The 23921-nt window shown below is 33.7% G+C and overlaps 1 protein-coding gene across 2 annotated transcripts in view; it reads right to left on the bottom strand.

The window, feature by feature from the left end:
- The window catches only part of LOC123701803, a 72896-nt gene that overhangs the window by 2156 nt on the left and 46819 nt on the right, over positions 1 to 23921 (bottom strand). For both annotated transcript variants that reach the window (XM_045649365.1, XM_045649364.1), the window contains exons 4-9: positions 13555 to 16292; positions 13146 to 13282; positions 12335 to 12490; positions 11291 to 11453; positions 1094 to 1231; positions 74 to 624 (exon numbers count right to left, since the gene is read on the bottom strand). In XM_045649365.1, coding sequence (XP_045505321.1) covers positions 74 to 624; positions 1094 to 1231; positions 11291 to 11453; positions 12335 to 12490; positions 13146 to 13282; positions 13555 to 16292 — 3883 coding nt within the window. The remainder of the gene's footprint in view (positions 1 to 73; positions 625 to 1093; positions 1232 to 11290; positions 11454 to 12334; positions 12491 to 13145; positions 13283 to 13554; positions 16293 to 23921) is intronic.

A 23921-nucleotide genomic window follows, 5' to 3' on the forward strand; every position in this document is an offset into this window, starting at 1 on the left:
CTAGATCATAACATAAAAGAAGCACCTAATCCTCTAATATCTAATTTAAATTCGTTTTTTAAGGCAAACTTACTTGATATCTCTATTAATCTCTGGTTTTGTGCTCCTTAGTTCAGTAGAACTACCCCTCTCATCCCTTCCTTGCCTCCTGACATCTGCTTTGCTACCCTTCAGAGTTTTATTACTGCTGTGACTTCTCGACCTGTCATATGGGCTTATTGGTGGCTTATCAGCCATCTTCCTTCCAAACTGACTCTCCACTTCCGAATTGCTCATCTCCGAAATGTTCTGCAAGTTTCTCTTGTAGTACTCCTTCGTTCTTGGCGACTCACTCTCCCTTCTCTTTTCGTCTCTATGCAAATTGGAGAGAGAGTAGCTTTTACTGGATAGCTCACTGTGGTCCACTTCATCAAGACCCGCGCTCGAGTTGGATATGGTCTTCCTGAGGGGTCCATGGGTTTTGGTCGTCTTTGTCTTCACTGGTTTGATATTGGCGTCAGATTCGGGGTCTGTGTCACCGAAGAAACGTAAGTTCTTGGCGGGCGAGTTGAGAGGCTTGGTGGTTTTAGCCCACGCTCTACGCGGCGCTTCGTCTTCCGTTGTGATGATGCTCTCTTTTTCAATCTGAGACAAAAACTATGATTTTGTTAGATTCTGTAGTATTTATATGCGATAATTTTTATTTTTTTGGAATTGAACTTTTATATGTAGTGCTCTGAAATGTGAAATACCTATTCATTATCATCAGATATCGGTTATAACGCTCTATTAACCCATTGAGCCCCGAGCGGCCCGATCGGTCCACGACACAAGACACAATAGATTTTCTATTGTGTCTGTGATTCCGGGGGCTGAGTTAAACAATAACAATAACTTTGACTATTACTACTGTACAGTACTACAAAATTGCAAATATTAATAGTGATATGATTATTGATTGCTAATAAGTTATAAGCTTACTGTCTGCTTCCTGATCATAATTAAAATTTCGACTATGTATTTAAATTTTGTGTTTAAAGAAACTGCATTTAGAATATACGCCTTAATAAAAGTTTGCAGATATAACATCACGCTACCACAAACAGGAGCTTACCTTAGTATTCTTTTCCCTCTTCTTGCCATTTCTGTCAAGCGACTTGAACCAGCTTGAAGACTGTGTGGGTTGGCGACGGGGCGGTGATGGGGTTGGACTCGGTGTTGCCAGACGCCGTCTCTCGCGGTATCTCTCAGCCTGTAATAAATAAGAAATAATAATAAAACATTTCAAGAAATAAATAATGTACATTGTTTGTTGATGGTTTTATTGCTAAAGAGCCTCGAAACCTTAATCAGGTTATTATACAGTATACACTCTATATAATATACTTATACACTTTTCTACCATACAGAACAGAAATCAGCGTGTTACATCATAATTTATAATCATTAGTCATTACAAATATGTAATTACAGAATCAGCAACCTTAAAAAATACATGTGGCACTCGGGGACTGCCGCGGTAAAGCTATTTCATAGCATGCCTTCAAGCCACACCTCCGTGCTTGTCGGAGTGGGGACCGTGAGGTTTTTAGTTACGCAATTTCTAGATTCGGTCCCCGCGCTCAACGCACGCGATAGAAGCTATGCAATAGCTTAAAAATCGCATCTGGCAACACTATGTGAACTATGCATGACAGATGCATCTACTTTCGCACATAGATCAAACGAAAAAAGCAGTGTCGAAACGAGTTTTTTCAGTGTTTTGAGTCATCAATCATCACTTGCGGATTTAACATCTTGTGTTAAATAAAAAATCGAGTCATGTTTCGTCGGACGGGTTCATTGGCATCTCGATTTGAAATTTGTAAATAAGACGGGGTCGTTTACAGTATAATATAAGCGTTGAAATCACGAATTGATGATATATTTATTAATTTTATTTACTGGTAACATTTTTTATTAAAATTTGATTTAGCCCCTAATCTGCGATGTTAATACCGTTCTTTTTTATATCAACGATTATTAGGAAAGGTAGGTACTTTTTTTCCATAAAATGATAAGATAATTAATGTGTTGGTGAGATTTTGGTGTTGTGATTTTTTTTAATTTAATAATAATTCTCGTGTGAAAAAGTCCTAATTAATTGTCTATTCTTTATGGTAGGTACGTTGGCTTTTTAATGCCGGCAAAAACAAGCTCATAATTTATTTGATTATGTATCAAGTTTCCTAATTAAAGATTGCTTACTGTATTTTAAAATAAAAAAAAAAAAATCAAATGACGGTTTGCATATTGGTGAGAAATTAAAAAAGAATAATCGTATAATCTTCGAGTAGCACAGGCACAAAGTTTGCTTATTATGAAACTAGATGGAGTTGTGTGAAATGTCTGGTTTCAACTGCTGTCTGTTCTTGTTTATTTTTAAAAATACACTAATTTTTCAAAGATATAGTTACTTATTTGTCATTGCGTTTGCGAATATTACCAATTAATCCATACTAATATTATAAATGCGAAAGTAACTCTGTCTGTCTGTCTGTTACTCAATCACGCCTAAACTACTGAACCAATTTGCATGGAATTTGGTATGGAGATATTTTGATACCCGAGAAAGGACATAGGCTACCTTTAATTGCGAAATATGTACCACGGGCGAAGCCGGGGCGGACCACTAGTATGATTAATATTTGCAACATACATATCAAGATAAAAATAAATACATTCCTCAACGATCTTTTTATCACATAAATAATTAAACATTCATACAAAAGAAACAAGAGAACAAACATAATTAAGCATTCTTTTCACAGTCGTTAAAGCTATTTAATAATTACTTATTCTCTACCGGAACGCTTGACGTTCAGTTTGCAAGGCCGCAAGCCAGCCATATGGTGCATGACCTTATCAATACAAATCGATTCACTTCCCAGCCTGTTAAAACTTAAGTCTTGTTTAATTTTATTCAAATTTTATAAAAACCAATCAACGGCTGAACACATTAATATCATAGTGACAAGATACATTTGAAAATCGATTCGAATTGTAATTGCATTTTTGACAACAGTTTATGGTTTTATATTTTTTAGTGGTAACACTAAATTATGACACAATATTTCGCGGTAAAAGGGTTTGGATTAGCTTTTTAATTTCAAGTTATTTAGGACGAAGGATTGAGATTTTAAATGAATACGGTATGTAATTTATTGTACTGGTCAAGTTTGTGTAAAATTTTTGTTGAGATTTAAAAAAAAAACAACCCAGGAAATATTCTGGAATGTTATAAGTAAATGTAACATTTACAATATTTCACTGTCACAGATACAGTTGAGGGACAAGTTCTTTCTGAAAGTTATAAATTCCATGTTCTTGCACATTATAACTTGACTGATAATGAAAATAACTTAAACATAATAATATTATGTAGGTACGTATATATCTGTCAACTCTGTAATAAATGAGAAATAGGTACCCTATATCCCTTCAGCTGTGGCGGCCATTTTGCAAGGTAAGCAATGTGTTTGTTTACAAATACATTTAAAACAAGACCTTTAAAATAACCTTCCTAACAATCACAGTCTAGTTTTCAGATAAACAAACAAGTGATCTACAAGTTACGCAGAAAGGTATCGATTGCGCAAGCGCATGACTCAGGCTGCACCTAGCGAACTGTATATGGGGGTTTGGGTTTCTAGCGGTCTGTGTAATATTGCTTTGAATACATTTTTGATATTGAAAAAAACAGAAATTTTATTTTGCTGAATGTTTGTTTTTTGAGTAAAACTTTTTTCACGGTTTCACCATACAAATTATATTGGTATTTAAATTAAAAGAAAAGTGAATAGGCATTATTTTTGGTCAGCATGCTCCATCCTAGACCACGCTTGTTGCTTTCCATCAGGTGAAGCGATGGTCAAATGCTTGCCTAATACTAAATTAAAAAAAAAAAAAACAAGAAAAAATAAATAAACTTAGTCTTGCATGCAATAATATTAGTTCACTCTCTACAATATAAGTATTTTATGATAATTTATCGGAAAAAAAATATCCTAATCTTCTTCTTAATTTGTCAAGAAAAAGATCCTAAATCAAGCCAAGGACCAATAAATAAAAACAAAAATGATACACAACAATCAATTAGATTTCATCGTTCTGAACTAGCACATAACAGATTAGGGTCACCACAAACTGAAAGCAACAATATTTAAAAGCAAAAGATGTTCAATAATAATTTAAAGTTTTTGAAGTGAATCTTTAGGCGCTTTGAGAGTAAAATTTGAAGGTCACGTCAAGGCAATGCCGTCACGTTATGGAGTAAGGCGACGATTTTGGTATCTTTGAATCTTGCCAAAAACGTTTCACTTCCGACACGTGTGCTCGGCACGCATGCTTAATGAAATGCTTGTGGTGGAAGGACGTAGGTGACGTAGGCGGTAGGACACTACTTTTAAGATTCGTCTTTAAAATTGTAATTACTGTATTGTTGTATTGGAGTGGATTGTAAAACTCCGAATAGCTTAGAAGTTACATCGGTGAAATATGTATTATTTATACTAATATTATAAAGCTGAAGAGTTTGTTTGTTTGTTTTTTTGAACGCGCTAATTTCGGGAACTACTGGTCCGATTTGAAAAATTATTTCGGTGTTAGATAGCCCATTTATCGAGAAAGGTTATAGGCGGTTATAATAATATATCATCACGCTACGACCAACAGGAGTGGAGCCAGCTAGTCAGTAATAAAGTGAAAACAATATACTTAGCGTATTTTTTCACAACGTAAAGCAAAAAATAGAGATAATATTTTGATTGGTTTATTTCGGTCTACTGTTTTACATTAGAACATCTTTTTCTTATGTTTAACAAATAAAAAGGCTTCACAAATAACTTTTAACGTTTTTTTACCTATACATATAATAAATCTGTAGAAGGGTCAATTCTGTACATTGAAAATATTGAAAAAATAAATACCAGGGGGTGTTACTGGATCGATACCAAACCCAAATATGTGATTAAAAAAATTTTTGTCTGTGTGTCTGTCTGTCTGTCTGTCTGTCTGTATGTGAAGGCATCACGTGAAAACTAGCGGTTCGATTTCGATGAAACTTGGTATAATTATACCTTATTATCCTGGGCGTAAAATAGGATACTTTTTATCCTGGAAAAATACGTAGAAAAAATTTAATCTTAATTTTTCAGTTTTATCCATAGACGTTGTTCCGTAGAACCGCGAACACACGTTGCATATTATTATAGGCCTAACCGTATTTGGGAATTGGGTCCAATAGATATTTATAAGATGTTATTGTCAGAGGTCTCAAAATGGAGAAATAAACCATCCACGCGAAGACCGACATCCGCGCGGACGGAGTTGCGGGCGGAAGCTAGTCCATACTAATATTATAAATGCGAAAGTAACTCTGTCTGTCTGTTACTGAATCACGCCTTAACTACTGAGCCAATTTGCATGACATTTGGTATAGAGATATTTTGATACCCGAGAAAGGACATAGGATAGGTTTTATCCCGGAAATCCCACGGGAACGGGAACTATGCGGGTTTTTCTTTAACTACGCGGGCGATGCCGCGGGTGGAAAGCTAGTTACTAAATAAAACCGTTTGTCAGCCCTAATCATATATTTATAAATAAAAAAAACACGCATGAACATTGAATGACAAACGTAACCGGTTCGATTCCCGGTCTATATGTAAATTGGCGGACCAGTGCCATTAGCTGTGTCTTTGTTTTGTACGCATCAATCGTGTTTATTTTATTTAAATTCACGATGTTTATCCATTTGGGTTTAGCCGTTATGTATATTGGAATGGTCGTCTATTTAACTGTTAGGTATTATTTTTATAGTCGGGTTTTTCTCGCTCGGTTAATACCATGGATTAGATAAAAGAGGTTAATAATATAAAATATTCATTTTATATAAGTTTGTGCATAAATGTAAATATAAAAGCCCGAGTTCGATTCGGTTTTTGGTTTGGATAAGGGGGTGGGCTAAGTTAGGTTTGTGTTTTTTTAACTACACAGAAATAGGAGCCCCGCGAAGTGGGGCTCCGTCGGCTCGCGACCGTCTTTTTGTAGAATTTTGGAAAAACTAAATTCTCAGCATTTTACAAAATGCCGAGCATTTGTAAACGGCGAAATAATACAATTTGCCTGCGACATATGTAATGAGCTACATACATGAAATGAAACAAACTTATAAAATTACTAGCTTTCCTCCCGCATCTTCGCCCGCGTAGTCAAAGAAAAACCCGCATAGTTCCCGTTCCCGTGGGATTTCCGGGATAAAACCTATCCTATTTCCCGGGGTAAAAAGTAGCCTATGTCCTTTCTCGGGTATCAAAATATCACTATACCAAATTTCATGAATTTTGCTTCAGTAGTTAAGGCGTGATTGAGTAACAGACAGACAGACAGAGTTACTTTCGCATTTATAATATTAAGTACCTATGGATAACTAATAGCCACTATGTACAAGCCCTAATGTCATAATAAAACACTTTGCGCCTAAAACTTTTTATGTGTTTATTTAACAGCTCCTTTTTCTTTTATTTTAATTATTTATTCAAAATGTTCTACAAAGACAAACAAACACAATTAAAAGAAAAGATCCTACTAATAATATAAATGCGAAAGTTTGTGAGGGTGGATGTGTGTCATGTGTGCTCTCTCACGCAAATACTACTCGGACTGAACCGATTACAATGAAATTTAGCACATATATAGAGGGTAACTTGGATTAACATATAGGATAGATTGTATCCCGGAAATCCCACGGAAAAGGGAACTATGCGGGTTTTTCTTTGAAAACGCGGGCGAACCGGCGGGCGCAAAGTTACTAACTAGCGCAAAACTACTAACTTTTAATACTAATTTTTAATAGATATACAAAAGTAAGGCGTTAAAAATAACACAGATTACAGTTAGAAGACAATTTCAATAAATAACTTAAACATGATATTTTTAGCGGTCATACGATAATTAACGATCCATTATAGTCTTCACGGCTGAACCGTAATTGATGCAATAAATGGGACATTTGCCTGTAGAATTTGTAATATTTTTGTTTATTAAACTTGTATGCGATAAGAATAAATGCAAATTTACTTACAGATAAAAAATATACATAGATATAAATAATACATATCTGCATATGCACAACTTATTTTATTCATATTTTTATAAAAAAAACAGTCTAGTCGCGTTTTTGTAATGAACATTCTAAATTTCTAACTAACCAGATAATTATTTTCATATTATTATATTTTTTATCAATGTCTACCATCGATAGACCATTTATCATCTGTGCTGATTGTCTGGTACGTCAAGACTGTCATCAGCCATGGTACAGATAAAAAAACTTATCTTTTGACAGCAATATGTCATCGTATTCTTTACATATTTAATCAGTATGTCCAATGGACATAGCTTCTTGTTTTACGTTAAGCTTCTTTATAATATAATGGGATAATATCTTTGCTTTTTCGTTTCGAATTTAATTATATGCCAAAATTAATAAACTTCGCTTCAGACAGTTTGGCGTGAAAACTGATTATAGATGCACATAAAAATATAATATATTTTAACGACTTGAATCTGTAATTTTCTAAATTATTAGATAAAAAAGTGTATAAAATATATGTATTACTAGCGGTCCGCCCCGGCTTCGCCCGTGGTACATATTTCGCAATGAAAGGTAGCCTATGTTCTTTCTCAGGGTCTAAAGATTGTCTGTGCCAAAATTCATAAAAATCGGTTGAGAGGTTTAAGCGGGAAAGCGTAACAGACAGTCAGACAAAGTTACTTTCGCATTTATAATATTAATTATAGTAGATTTACATTGTTAATTATGACAATAACCTATGAAATTGAATTGAGGTGTGAGGTATCTATATAAATTGGCTGAAAAGACATAAAATTGTGAACAAGATCAAAAAACCGTTAATTTTTTATCTGTCCCCTAATTTATGCCCGAAAGTGCGATATAAGTTGTTCAAACATGAAACGGTTCAACAGCCTGAGGTCAGTGATTTGACAGTGATGTCATCGGCGCTTATAAACTGTGGTCCGTGTTACAGGTCATTAATTTTGGCTTTATCTGTTTTTTTTTTGCGCGGTAATGAGATGGATTCAAAAAATTAGTTTGCATTTTTTTTTATTTGAAATTGGCAGCTTATTACGTCAGATTTGAAGTGAATTTTGACAGTGTGGTATATGGAGAACGTCAATTTATGATGTTTCAATTTTGAAGCTTTTTGCTAATGCCTGTAGTCTTTTCAAAGTTTTCATATGGAGGATTGGGTATATGGTACATACATCGCAGTATTTTAAGGTGATTTTAAGCCATTTAGACCATGTTATTTTTACATATTAAATAAATATAGTAGGTAAGTAAAGTAGAGCCATTTTAATAGGCAACATTTGACAGTTCAACTAAATTCAACAACGTAACCTAGTAACGACGACATAGAATAACATGATATTTCGTTTAGTTAGAACTGCACATTTGCTTAACTTTTTTCAATTACGATTACATATTTATAATAATAATGACCGATAGAAGTAATTTTAAGATTTCATTTTACTGATAAACCATTCTAAACATAATAAACAATTTCTGACTTGAAGAACTGACGTCGCTACAATTTTGTGTCATTAAACCTTTTTCCTTTTTAAATACCAGAGATGTTACTCTAAAAATCGAAATCTGACATCGAGAATCGAATGCATTGATTACTTGTGAATAAAAATCATCATAAATTAGTAAATTCGATTGACAAATGTATCAAATTCGTATCGATTAATTCACTTTAATCGATATTTTGAAGCAGGTTACCTCTCTTCGAAGATAAAATTGATAGACGTCAAATGTTGCCTATTAAATTGGCTCGACTATAGTTGTTTTTTTAATACACACGTCAAATGATGATAGATTCAAGATTGATACATCTACTTAGACATCGAGAAGTTTTTGTGAAACATAGAAATATAATATAATATGTATTAAACCTTACAAGTAACACGAATATGACGAACCTTTTTGACAAGTCGAGCAAAAAACCAGCCGCTTTAGGCGTGGAATAAAAATTCCAAAATTAAAATAATTAAAGCCTTGTTTATACATATGTTAACACGTTTGTAATGAGTTCCAAGTAGCGATAAAGCGTGATGTATCAGTCATCGACATCGACAACGTACGCGGCGTGAATTATCGATGTATTCGCGTCACATCACTAGAATTGTAAAGTGTACAGTCAAGTACAGATTACATTAGCTTTTTTATTTATTTTAAATGTTGGTTCAGTAATATTGACAAATGGTATTTATAATTGCAATATTTATTATTTATTATATATTCATTTCGTAAGGAAACAGTAATGTTGAGAATTTTATAGGTACAGGTATTTTGATTGCTATAGATACGTTATTTTTTCTGTACGTTTCTTTAATTTTCGTCATAGCAGAGGTGTAGTTTAAAAAGTTTAAGGTTAAATGAAAATTTCCCGCTAAACTAGTTTTCGAAAAATATAGAACTTGTTATGTATTCTGTTCATGACTGTATTATAAAAAAAATAGTCACGCACCAACCCTTCATTGCTTGTTTGGATAATAAATACAGCTGGCAACATTAATTTACAAATTAACATACATACACAATTTTAAGTTTATTTGTACCCATTTTTGTCTCAATTTATATAATTATTTAAATGGATTCCATCTATAGCATATGCATGATAAAAAGTGTTGTTTTATTTGAATAAAATGTCAAATTGGGATAGACCATGGCCTCGCGTATTGAATGTTCTATATTTAAGTCTAAGAATAATTAATATATCTTGATTTTAAAATATTACCATGTTATCTATAGGTACTAATATTATAAAGCTGAAGAGTTTGTTTGTTTGTTTGTTTGAACGCGCTAAGGGAACGACTGGTCTGATTTGAAAAATTCTTTCGCTGTTATATAGCCCATTTATCGATGAAGGCTATAGGCACGCTAAGATCAACAGGAGCGGAGCCACGCGGGTGAAACCGCGCGGCACAGCTAGTATACTGATTACTGATATACAAATTGCTAAATTAAATCGACGATCATAAGTAATTTATTATGAATATAAAATTGTTCATTTTTAATCGCTTAACATAAATTATTAATTCATATACGAGAAACGTAAAAATAACAAAAAACACACGTAAAATAATAAATAAATAATATGGTTTATTACCTAACGGTAATCGAATGGGTTTGTGGGTTTTAAATTTATAATTATAGCTTGTCTTATTAATTAATATTATATTTCTGAACGATATATTATACCTACTGTGCATTCTCTCGTTAACTTCAGAAGTAATTTACTTAGCTATTAATAATTTTACACAAAATTTGCATCTATAACAAATCTATAATATCAGTTCCATCAGTTCATTCATTTTAGGAGATCAACAATATACTTTTAGTGTTTTCTAGTGTTTGATTTTACGCGAGTATTATACATTTAGAAATTAAAATTATAGACTTTTTAACGGATATTAAACGCGATTTATTCATTATATTGGGGAGACTCCCCGCTGTAAAGTGTTCGAAACGTCGGGAAAATAATATAATGAATAAATCGCGTTTAAAATCCGTTAAAAAGTCTATAATTTCTAAAAATAATTTTTAGTCTTCATTTCTATATTAAAGGTACACTTATATAAAGTATAATAATAATAAAAAATTAATTGACACCAAATATAGGTCTTTACGTTTTTACTCAGTCGTACCATGTTGCTAAAAATGAAAAAATATACATATAAGTTTTATTAACAATCACGAAACCTTAGATAACTACAAATGTATTGAGTTAGGTTAGGATTAGACATCCAGGAAGCTAGAAATATAGAACAAAACTGACCTATTCGTAAAGGTCGGGGTTCGATTCCAATCGCCTGTCACTCTATCATTTATTTTGTATAAAATTATTGAATGAAACTTTGTATCGACATTTATTTTTATTAAAACGGTTTCTCGCTTACTTATAAAATTAAGTTAAAACTTTGGTGTTAATCATTCATCACACACATCACAATCGTTACGCGCCATCCTTTTCTTATCCCTACCACGCGTGATTCGACGTATTTCTGCAAAGTTGCATATAGTAAATTATTTTTTGAAAAATAAGGTCATAAAGAAGTTTCACTTCTTACGTGTGTACACTATATATAGTACTACACGCACATTTTAATTGTCTTTTATATGTGTTCTATTCTGTGGAATCAAATTCATGTTTCTTTCTTTCTGTCGTTCAATCTTTCTTACCAAAGCCGGCGAATCCAATGGTCCAGCGGTCCTGGACCTGGTCTTGCGTATCTCGCTCTCTCTTTCCCGCGCGTGGTCGCTCTCCCTCTCTGAGGACGTGTGCCGTCTCCTTTCCTCTGTGCGTTGGTTGTATCTTCTGTCCTCTTTTATTGGTCTGTCAAATCTGGATAGGAAAATTAGATTTGAAATTAGATTTTTTTTAATGAAACTTCTTTATCGGGGTTGGAAAAAAATTTAATGTACCTAACATTTTTTCGTTACGCGTGACATTTTTCCGTTAAAAAATAAGGTCATAAAGAAGTTTCACTTCTTACGTGTGTACACTAATACAAGCAAACATTTTTTTCAATAATTTTGGTTTTTATCTGTTTGTAGGTAATAATACAAACTATCTATCACGCTTTATGCAGTGTGTAATTTTATAAGTATTGGAGAGATGACACAAATTATAATTTTTGCATGCTAAAATGAAAATTCTATTGGCTGGACAATGAACATGATCTGTATGGACAATGGACATGAACAATGAACATACTGTATTTTAATTAGATATTGTATTATCATTTTTAATACCATGTTTAAAGTAAAATAAAGATTTATTATTTATAAAAAAACAATTAACGAGTTAAAAAGAAGCAGCAAATGTTTTATGCAGTTAGCAAATGCGGCGTAGCTTCCAAATCTAACTTTTACGTTAAAAAATGAGTTAATTTTCCAAATTTTCGCAACAGCAAAAACCATTGTTACGGTTCATTCGTTTCAGTATGTATGTACATTTTCCTTCTATCCATACTAATATTATAAATGCGAAAGTAACTCTGTCTGTCTGTCTGTTACTCAATCACGCCTAAACTACTGAACCAATTTTCATGAAATTTGGTATGGAGATATTTTGATACCCGACAAAGGACATAGGCTATTTTTTATCCCGTGAAAATGACGCAATCCCGGAAACGGGAACGGAAACTATGCGGGTTTTTCTTTGACTGCGCGGGCTAAGCCGCGGGCGGAAACCTAGTATACAATAAATTCTTCTTCCCTTACCTTTCATCAAGATCTGAGTCTTTGTAACTTTCATCTCGCCTCCTCTCGCCACGCGGATATCTCTGGGAGTCCTTCTCCCTAGAGCTCTTATATTTCCTGTCATCTCTGTGATCTATTTTTCTGACCTCTGAATCGCTTGGTTCAGGGTCTGTGTACCTAGGAGTTAACATTTTATGTTTATTTACTACTTAACTAGTTTTTTTTAAGTTTTTCATATGAATTTCCTTCGTACAACTTCTTATAGGATTTCTCTATACAACGTTCGTTTTCTATTCACGTTCCGCGATATAGAATTTGTAAGATAATTTTAGATTCTTTATAGACAATGGGATTGTGCCTTTACCTAGTTTGTCAAATATGTCTAAATATATTTTATAGGCACAACATGGATAAAATGCATAGATTTTTTATGTTTAATTAATGTTTGATATATAGAACTCGATACTACGACAAGTGATAACTGCGTTAAAAACAACCGACTTCAAACTTGCACTTGCAAAATTCACAAATACCTACAGACAAAAATGCTCATAAAATAAAAACTACTGGGCCTATCCCAATAAAATTTTTATGGGACCAATTCGACACCATCCCGCATCGAACAAAAAAAGAATCACGTAAATCGGTTCAGAAACCTCGGAGTAATCGGTGTACATACATAAAAAAAAAAAAAAAAAAATATACCGGCCGAATTGATAACCTCCTCCTTTTTTTTGAAGTCGGTTAAAAAATATACGGTGGCTAGTTGTCTAAATAGCAGCAAATAGTTTTATTGACATCTATAATTAATAATTATTGACTTATAACAGACCTTCGGTAATCCGAATCATGCCGGGCAAGATGTTCAGGGCTCTTGAGCACCCGCGTGCGAGTCTTTTCCTGGACTGATTCCTTTTCTTTCTCTTTCTTGCTCTTCTTAGAAGAGTCGCGAGAGAACAGCTGTTTCACCTACAAGATAGAGATTATTAATATTCGAATCATATGGGAAAAAAAAAAATATCGAATGCATTAATAAGAAAACATCAACAGAAATTCATTTACATTTGTATCTAAAAACTTAGATTTTGTCCTTTTGCGTTTTAAATTAAGGTATATACATATTTTATTTAAAGGTGTGTTCAACGATTTGTTATTTCGTGTTTACAACATTAATTGATTATGGTTTTGTATCAGAACATTACGAGATTCATTTATAATAAAATACCAAGTTTAATAATTACCTTCTCAAGTCCCGAAAGCTTTTTGGCTTTTGGCGGTTTCGCACTAACTTTGTCGTCATTTTTTGGACTTTTCTCGTATCTTCCCAATTTTGAATCGAAATGCGAATCATCGTCGGGTCTATCTGGAGCATATTCTTTTCTATCTTCATCTCTATAACCTTTGAATTTGGCCAAATAATCTCCGTTGGCGTATATTTGTTCGCTTTCATAATTATCTTCAGCGTATTGCCTTTCATTGGCTAAAAATAGCGATGTGTTTCTAACATCGTCATCGCTCCCGTGCCTTCTATGTCTTGTCCTGTGTATATCACCGTTCGAGTTAATTCTGAAGTCATTTTCAATGCCGGAATCCACTAAGCGACTGTCAAAGTCATAACGGCGAGGGGACATTTGTTCACGGTAGTAATCTCTACTGTCCCCAGAATCGTGACGTCGTACACTATTGTAGCCTTTGAAATCCCTATCCTTGTTTTTAACTCGACGCAATGAGTTATGGAAGCTCTCTTGTTTTGGATTATATCTCAAATTAGCATATTCATCTTCTCGCTCTTGCGCAATCTCCGGGTTCGAGGAGTAATGCCCCTTCCTTTTACCGAACCCATCGTCTTTCACCTTATACTTGTGACCAGAATGCAAAAGTTCATGACTAGAATTAAAGTTTTTCTTGACTTTATACTTCTTTTCTTTATACTCATCTGGTGACACGGGTTTTCCGGGATTCGATTCTAAGCTAGGCGGCTCATATTCTGGTTCAGGTGGAAATATTTTCCGTTCATCTTTAAATCTTGGTGGTCTTTCTAAGCTGTCAATAAATTCGCGTCTATCAACTTCTCCTTTAGGCGCTTTATGAAACAACCTCGTTTCTGTGTTGTATTTTATTTTGTGACTGTCCGTATCATCGTATTTGTATTCTTCAGTAACGTTACTTTCAAATCCATCTCTCTCGAGCGTACGACGGTAATATTTTACCGTATCATTTACATACTTCTCCGTTTGTTTCATCCGCTTTTCAGCTTCGTAAATAGGATCAGTTTCAGCAAGAAATCGAGATATCGGTTCTTCGGTATTAATAATTCTTTCGCGCTCATATCTACGTGCATTCAAACGAGATTCAAGCAGTTGTCTTCTGTGACTTAATTCATTAAAATCTAAGTCTATCTTTGAATCTGGTTCAAATGTCTTCTTCTTAGTATCCATACCATCTGCACGCCCCCTAAAACTCTCAATTGGATCACGTAAAATATCTTTTTCATTGGCATAAGTTGGTTCTAAATCTTCAAAACTCATTAATTTATATTCTCTGAACCTTGGTCTAATGGGAGATTCTTTTACATTAAATCCGTCTATGCTGTCAAAATTATTTTCATTCTTATATTCGAAGTCATGTATGCGGTCACTCGAATACTTGTGTCTTTCTTCATATCCTAAACCTTCATCTTCATCAGAGAAGTGTCCATATTTATCACGAGAAGGTGAAAATTTCTTGTGTAAAGGTTGTTTGATGGTGGTACGAAAATCATCATGGTCTTTAATAACCTGTGCATACACGACACCTTTATCATTCATTTTGTTGACTGGTGTTGGAACTCTTTCTGGACTTGTTGTTCTTACAAATAATTTCGGGTCGGGACTAGTGCTTGGTTTAGTGTAGGAAAATGGTTGATTAATATTACTACCGTGAGAAGGAGAAATTAAATGTGATTTAGGCGGAGGCGAGTGTTGGTCTTCTTTCAATATTCTCACCATATGATCAACAGTATGTCCCCGTGTGAGCGGTGGTTTATCAGGTGGTTGTTGGCTGCTATGTATCATATCCTTGGTACCATATACGTTCTCTTCTATCTTCCTTATGCTGTCTTTAATTTTATCTTTAACTTCAGGTGTTTCTTTTGCTTTTTCGTCTAAACCGTTACTGAGGTTAGTCTTTTTAATTTCAATTTTACGCTTAGGTGTTTCAGTTATGGGTGGCGATGGTTCTTTATCAGTTTCGCTAGACTTTCCTCTTTTAGATCGCGAAGGTGGTTTAGGTTCTTGATTATCTGAAGGTTTAAACCTCGGAGGCTTTTCTATAGGATTAACTTTTTTGTAATCTGTAATAGAATGCTTCTCCGTATCGGAATTAATACTGTCTTTTTCAGACTGTTGTTGCTTTTGAAATACTTCTAAAGGCGATACTTTTTTGAAATAATCTTCTCTTGGTGAACTTTCTATTATAGGAGAAAGTTGAGTCTTTTTATTTCTTAAAGATTTCAGGAACTCTTCGGTTTCACTGCCTGATCTTTTACGTATAGGTTTTATTTTAGTCAGGTTTGTGTTTGATTTTAAATCGGATACGTCACTCTTACTTCGTTTGACAACAACTACCGGTTTGGTTGTTACAATGACTGGGGATTCGGGACTTTTTGTTCTCTGTGCTCTTCTGAAAAGCGTCGACAGGGAAGTGCGTTCTCTTCGTTTCTTGGGAGTTACATCACTGGTGGATCTTCCCAGTGGTGTTTTAAATACTCCGTCGGGGGACGCGTCGTCACTATTCCTTCTAGATCTGTCTTCTTTGAACTTTCTTCTATGTGGTAGGGAGAAGAACTTTTCTGGTGGATGATCAGCCGTGCAAGTGACGCTTTGTGCCTGTGCTATGACCTTATTGGCTTCTTCTATCAACTCTTGTTCTGATAAGTGCGTGAATGGTTCTTTTCGTATGCTTGGCTGGGATTCAGAGGGTCCCCGCTCTCGCGGTTTACCTGTAAAGATAATATAATGTTACAATGATTATAATAAACGTGGGAGAGAGAACTTTTGCGTTCGATATAGTTCATCAGGGAATATTTTTTTATCTATAATACACTTACATTTTTACTTAACTCCTTGTACCTAATACTAGTTAACTTGAAATAATTCTCATTTAAGAAATATTTAAGAGGGTAATGAATGCCACTTTATTTAAGTATTTTTTAGTTCATTGTCACGCTTGTATTATTGTGAATAATTAGTTTATATTACATAGTGGGAAGGTATTATCGTCTAAGATACAGGCTCGGCCTAGTTTAGACGGTAATGTCCATAGTTTTAAGTATTGTGTTTGTATAAATTGAGTGGCATACACAGTGTAATTGAAGGTATGGATAAATAAAGATTTTTATTATTATTTTATTATTATTATTGATAAGCGCGTTATATTGTATACCTAGTGTGAGTCTTGGATTCGATGCTCGGTGGAGGCAAGAAATATTTCTGAGCAGTAGAACACAAAGAAACAAACGAAATATCCCCATCTAAACTATAATTATAGAATATACAAATTTTATTCATGGGGCGTTAAATAGTCAAATACAAGTCCATTCTATATATACAGACTTTAGGAAAGCCTTCGATAAGGTTAATCATAGGCGACTACTTGGTAAACTATTCTGCGAGGGAATCCGCGGTAATTTGCTGCGTTGGCTCTCTTCATATATATTAAATAGATCTCAGATAGTCAGAATACTTGGAAGTTATTCTCGTCCTATTCCTGTATTATCGGGTGTTCCTCAGGGCTCAAATCTGGGCCCTTTATTATTTGTGATTTTTATAAATGATTTGTGCAATAATTTCTCATCAAATTGTTTACTTTATGCTGATGATTTAAAAATATTTAGAAAAATTTTCACTATAAATGACTGCATTGAACTACAAAATGATTTGAATAAATTAAAAGATTGGTGTGTTACAAATGCTATGTTTCTTAATGTAGATAAATGCTATGTTATGGAATTTGGTAGTACGGCAGTAAAAATAAAATATAATTATTCTATAAATGCTAAAAATCTGATATGGAAGTCAAACGTACGTGATTTAGGAATTATCCTTGATAGCAAACTCTCATTTTTGGACCATTATACACATATTTATAAATCATGTAACAGATTGCTAGGGTTTATTTTACGTTCATGTAAAGGTTTCCGGAATCCTAAATCTTATATTTGTCTTTTTAACTCTCTCATTCGTAGCAAATTGGAATATGCAAGTATGATTTGGTCCCCTTTTTATTTGATTCATATAAAAAATATAGAAAAAATCCAAATCAAATTTTTGAGAATACTTTCATATCGGTTTCATCTAAATAAAACGCTTCATACTTATGAGGAAAGATTATCTTATTTTAAACAAGTAAAACTGTCAGATCGTCGAAAAATATTGGAATTAATATTTCTAAATAAAATTATATGTGGTCAACTGTCCTCTGCAGCTCTTTCCCAAATCTCCTTTCATATACCACTTAGAAGTAATCGAAATAATCGAACTTTCACGTTGCCAATCCACCGCACCCAAAGAGCATATCATAGCACTCTAAACAGAATCTGCACAAATTACAATAAGTTGTGCGAGATAATTCCAGATCTTGACATTATCGCGAGTAAACCTATTAGATTTCGGAAATGCCTATTTGATAACCTTACTATACTGTCGCAGGTCCTTCAATAGATTAGAAATTTGTCTCTAGTAGTATTGTACCATTCCCCTTTTTAAATTACCTATTATCTGTTAATTAGTATATTGATTACTCTTTGTTTATGTGTAAGCGATTGTAATTTATAGTCTAGTAGTCAACACATGTTATTGCAATAACAATTAGTCATTAAGGTTTATAAAGTTAAATAAGTATTGTACCTATATTATTGTTATATGTGTTTGTGTTGCAAATAAAATAAAATAAAAATAAAAAATAAAATAAAATTGAAAACTTTGTATCTAACATAATATACATGGGAAAGTTTTGGTAGTAGATATGTATTTTAATTGAACGTATTAACTAATTAAGAAATTGTTATAATATATATCTATGTTATAGCATTATTATTTTAATGTTATACTGTTATATAAATATTAATTTAAGCTGTTAAAGTTAAATTAATTTGAGAACGGCCCTGGGTATTGTTTTCTTAATAAAAATATGCAAATTAATAATATATTCGTTTAGTCTTTAGCCATCACTAACATTATGTTATATTTATTTTAGCCGAAGGTGTGCTACAATAGTACTGGAACAATGCAAGCAATTTCTGAGCCGGGAACATGTTCTGAGGATAATGAACTAAATAAACATTTTGTACAAAATTACACGGCTTTTATTTTTTTTCTAAAAAAGGCTCAATTTGTAAGAAATTAAACTTCCCTTAGCCCTGACTGAACCTAAAACCCGAAAAAAATTAAATTATTCCATATGACGTCACTATTTACATCATCCTTTATTATATGCCAGATATTGTTAGCCCCGCGTAGTAAAGTCAGTTTATACCTAAAATAAATATTAAGTAAGTACAAAGAAAATTTCAAGTCAACGTGCATGTAAGGAGTGGCACCCAATAAAATAGACAGAATGAAACAAAGTGTCGCCTCTATAGCGGTGAGTCGGTAACATCGCATAATCTATGACTGTCTAGCCGTCATTCGCGCGCCCCGCGCCGCCGCGCTTGGCGCACAGATTTTGTTCGTGGTGTCTGCTCCATAATGACTGTATCTTAATGGTACCTAGTTCATTCTTAAAAAACAAGATGGCGCCGTATGTCTTCTGAATCGCGCTATCGTTTAGTTTTCTTTGAATGGTATAAGAAAATGGCGCTTAATCATATACAAGTTACAACACTTCACAAATTAAACATTATATTTTTGAAGGGGATTAACAACCGATAATGTTAATCCCAAAATATTAGAAGAAGATATGAAGATAATAAAGTATAAACACAAAACGTCCCAGTAAGAAAATATAATACATATATACTGACAACAGCTGCTGTTATAGGATAAAATCGGTATAAAAATTAAACTTATTTGATCATTAGATTAGAACACAGACAGGCGGACATTATTATAAAATATATTTTAGAGGTAATAAAATTACAAATAAATTAATTGTTATCAGTTTTCATTCATAATTCCACATATATATATATATATATAAACGCTGCAACGCACCAATACAACTCAACTATACGAACTTCAATTAATATCTTACATTAAAAACCCGGACAAAGCCAGGTCAAACCTCTAATATACAAGTACAATATTAATATAATAATGATTCAAGAAACACATTTATCAAGATGTCAAAACAGAGTTTTTTCGACGTATATTATTAATTATTATGTTGTGTGATACCGCCATTTTGTTTTTGTCCAACGATTTAGACATTTGTTTTGTGTCGTATTTAATTACGTCATTATGTAAAATGATGTGGCATATTTTAATGGAAACTTTGTTTTGTTTATTAACCGACTTCCCTAAAAGGATCGTAGTTTGAATATACACCGCCCCCTAACGGACAAAGGTTACTACGATTTTTAAGCTTGCATAGCTTCTATCGCGGGCCTTGAGCGCGGGGAACGAATCGAGAAATACCGTAACGAAAAAACCTCACGCTCCCCACTCCGACGGGCGGAGGTGTGGCTTGAAGGCATAGCATCAAGCATGCAATAGCTTTACCGCGGCAGAGTAAGAATTTTCATGAATATTTTTCCAGACGTGAAGTTTTGTTGAATTAAAATAAGTAAATTTGCAAGTAGGTAGGTACGAAAACATCAATGTTAAATAGAAACAAAAACATAGTGAAGATTAATGTAATCAAATGCTATTTAAGACTTTTTATAACAAGAACGAACATTAGTATTCAAAAAACTCAGTCAATCATTACTTATAATATGGTAATATGTATATAGGTAAATATTTATTGTAACTACGTAAAGTAACAGTCAGTCTAAAATATTTTAATACTAGAGGTCCGCCCCGGCTTCGCCCGTGGTACATATTTCGCAATAAAAGGTAGCCTATGTCCTTTCTCGGGTATCAAAATATCTCCATACCAAATTTCATGTAAATTGGTTCAGTAGTTTAGGCGTGATTGAGTAACAGACAGACAGACAGACAGAGTTACTTTCACATTTATAATATTAGTATGGATTAGCTTACCGCCCGCGGCTTCGCCCGCTTTGTCTAAAAACTAATAAATTATATACTAAAACCTTCCTCTTGAATCGCTCTATCTATTAAAAAAAACCGCATCAAAATCCGTTGCGTAGTTTTAAAGATATATATCATACAAAGGGACATAGGGACAGAGAAAGCGACTTTGTTTTATACTATGTAGAGAATAGTGATTCGCCTAAAGAATGTTTGAAAAGTCTCTTTATAAATAAGTTTTAAGTTATGTAATGAGAGAATTATTAGATTTGGTAAAGATACTGACCATTATAACATTGCATTGTAACTGTTAAAATTATTTTGAATATGAGTTTTTCATCCCGGATAATCCGGGATGAAAAACTCATATCCATACTTAATCCATACTAATATTATAAATGCGAAAGTAACTCTGTCTGTCTGTCTGTTACTCAATCACGCCGTAACTACTGAACCAATTTGCATGAAATTTGGTATAGAGATGTTTTGATACCCGAGAAAGGACATAGGATAGGTTTTATCCCGGAAATCCCACGGGAACGGAAACTATGCGGGTTTTTCTTTGACTGCGCGGGCGAAGCCGCGGTCGGACACCTAGTTATGTATATATAAACTAACATCCGCAGTGCAGATAGTTTTTGAAACATACAAATTGTATTATCGAATGAACGCAATTGCAATAGGAAAATAATATAACGAAATTGAGAGGAAAAACATATTAGGTACGGACGATCTGATCAACAACTTATCTACCGAAATCAAAAGGGTAAAACTTATTTTTTCACAAAGTTTGGTGAGTACTAACATCTGCAGTTCCTTTAGGTTATAGGTATTGTTTTTTTAACAATTAACACGCTATCTAGCACTAGTCCACTTGTATTTTCCTTTTAAAACCTACGTAGGTATGTGTTATTTCCAGACCACAAGCGAATTGTAAACAAAAACTAAACAAAAATAATACTAAACGATTTTATCTTATACCGGTTATCCCCAGGAGAAGCGTAATGTCATCATATTATTTTTAGGTTTCCAAGAAATCTACCTTAAAACGTTGATGTTTTTCTGTCATAACATACCTACTAAGTATGAAATTGTTTAAGTGACACTTCTTTAGGCGCGTTAAGAGTAAAATTTCAAAGTCACGTCATGGCAATATCGTCACGTCATGTAGTAAGGCAACGATTTTGGTATCTTTGAATCTTGCCATAGAAGTTTCACTTCTGACACCTGTGCTCGGCACACACGCTCTTTTTTTAACTATCCGATATTGACAAAAGGATATTTATACATATAACAGTGGGAACAAAATATATATATGGCCTGATGATTTTTTTTTTTTTTTTTTTTTATGTCAGAGCAAGCAAAGGAGCAGGTGGGCCACCTGATGTTAAGTGGTCACCACCGCCCATAAACACTTGTAACACAAGGAGTGTTACAGGTGCTTTGCCGGCCTTTAATGGACAAATACGCTCTTTTCTTGAAGGCCCCAATGTCGTAGTTGTTCGGGAACACCGCAGGTGGCAGATCGTTCCACAGTTTCACCGTACGCGGAAGGAAGTTGCGGGTGAAGCGGACAGTGGTGGAGCGCCAACCATCCAGATGGTGCGGATGGAACTGGTTTTTACGGCGTGAGGTCCGGTGGTGGAACTGTGCGGCTGGTAAAAGGTGGAACAATTCCTCAGAGCACTCCCCATAGTAGATTCTGTACAGTATACAGAGAGACGCAACGTCTCTCCGCACTGACAGTGGATCGAGCCTATCGGAAAGCCTACGGTCATCGACAATTCGAGCTGCTCGACGTTGGATGCGGTCAAGAGGAAGGAGTTGATACTGTGGGGCTTGATACTTGATGATTTATGTAAATAAGTAGGTACCTATATAATATAGTTTCTTTTCACAGTAGAAATATGAAGATTAATCACTACTTACATACCTAGTATAAAACAAAGTCGCTTTATTTGTCCCTACGTCCTTTTGTATGCTTAAATCTTTAAAACTACGCAACGGATTTTGATGCGGTTTTTTTTAATAGATAGATTGATTCAAGAGGAAGGAAGTATATAATTTATTAGGTTTTAGACAAAGCGGGCGAAGCCGCGGTCGGTAAGCTAGTAACATAATAAACCTCGATCTGATACCGACAGTTTAAAAGGACTTACGGTAAGTAAAAATAAAAATTAATCGGTACTAGTTATTATAAAAGTGAAGAGCCAATATCAAGAACTTTAAGAAGTTGATTCAAAATGAAATAACACGTAAAAATCCCATATCTTCAGATATATCCCGGGTGAACAACCGGCTGTACATATCCCGAGATATGACTTCATATGTTCTCTCATATTTGGTCATATTGACATTGACTCATATCTAGTTGTAAGCTGCGACTCACAAAGAGAGCCTTTTATATACTTTAAACCCGACGGCGAATAAAATGGTATCTTTTTTAATATACATATATTCCATAGCACAGATTTTTATGAGGGCTTAAAATTACGCTGGCCAAGTGCAGGTTGGCATATGTTAGGAAGACTTGTTGTTTTATCTTGCGAATGTATGTAAATATAAATAATTTGGAAAATCCAAAAGTGCACGACTCATAATGCTCATTTAATTATGAAATATAAAACAAAAATATATATATATATAGATATACAGTCTTGTAGTTTTCGTTTTTTATTAATTGCAATTAAACGACACTGAATTAATTAATAATTCGCATTCAGTGACCTAACTACAATCGTCGATTAGAATATTTAAAAAAAAAATTTAACTCAAATGATGGATTTTTTCACAAGTTATAGTGTTTTCAGGTTTCACACATGACGGACAGGAAAATTTTTTGACCTATTTCGGTGTTTTTTTCCAATTCTATTGAAGTAAATCAATTTTTAAAAAGTATGGGATTAATCTCCATTAAATTATCTCGACAATAGTATGCAAAATATCTTGATTCCGTGAACTAACAAGGCTATAATAATAAGAATAGCTGCAAAAATGAGGCGAAAAAAATTTTTCGATCGTAAAGCACTCTCATTGCTTCGCATCGTCGTGCAAAACTTATTGCATTCTTAGCGATCACTATTTTTTATTTTAATTGAATTTTTCTTAAGTATTATTTTCTGCCTAGTCCGAGAGGTAACGTAAAATTCTAATTATTTCCTTTTACTTATATTATATTCCGATCTCTGAAGGTAATAAGTTTATATGTTAGTATTCGAACATAATGACCTTACCAGTTATAAGTAACATAATAATTTCATGATAACGACTACAAAATTCCTCATCACCTGTACTAACAAACAGACTTGTCAATTGGTGACGTCACAAGCTATTTATATTTAGATCTGTACGACAAAGAAATATTTAATCTTAAACGTAGTACTATTATATTATATTCTGTGCTTAAACCACAGATAATATTGTAATAGATGAAGGTA

The sequence above is a fragment of the Colias croceus genome, chromosome 22 (genome assembly GCF_905220415.1).
Source record: "Colias croceus chromosome 22, ilColCroc2.1".
Classification (NCBI taxonomy): domain Eukaryota; kingdom Metazoa; phylum Arthropoda; class Insecta; order Lepidoptera; family Pieridae; genus Colias; species Colias croceus.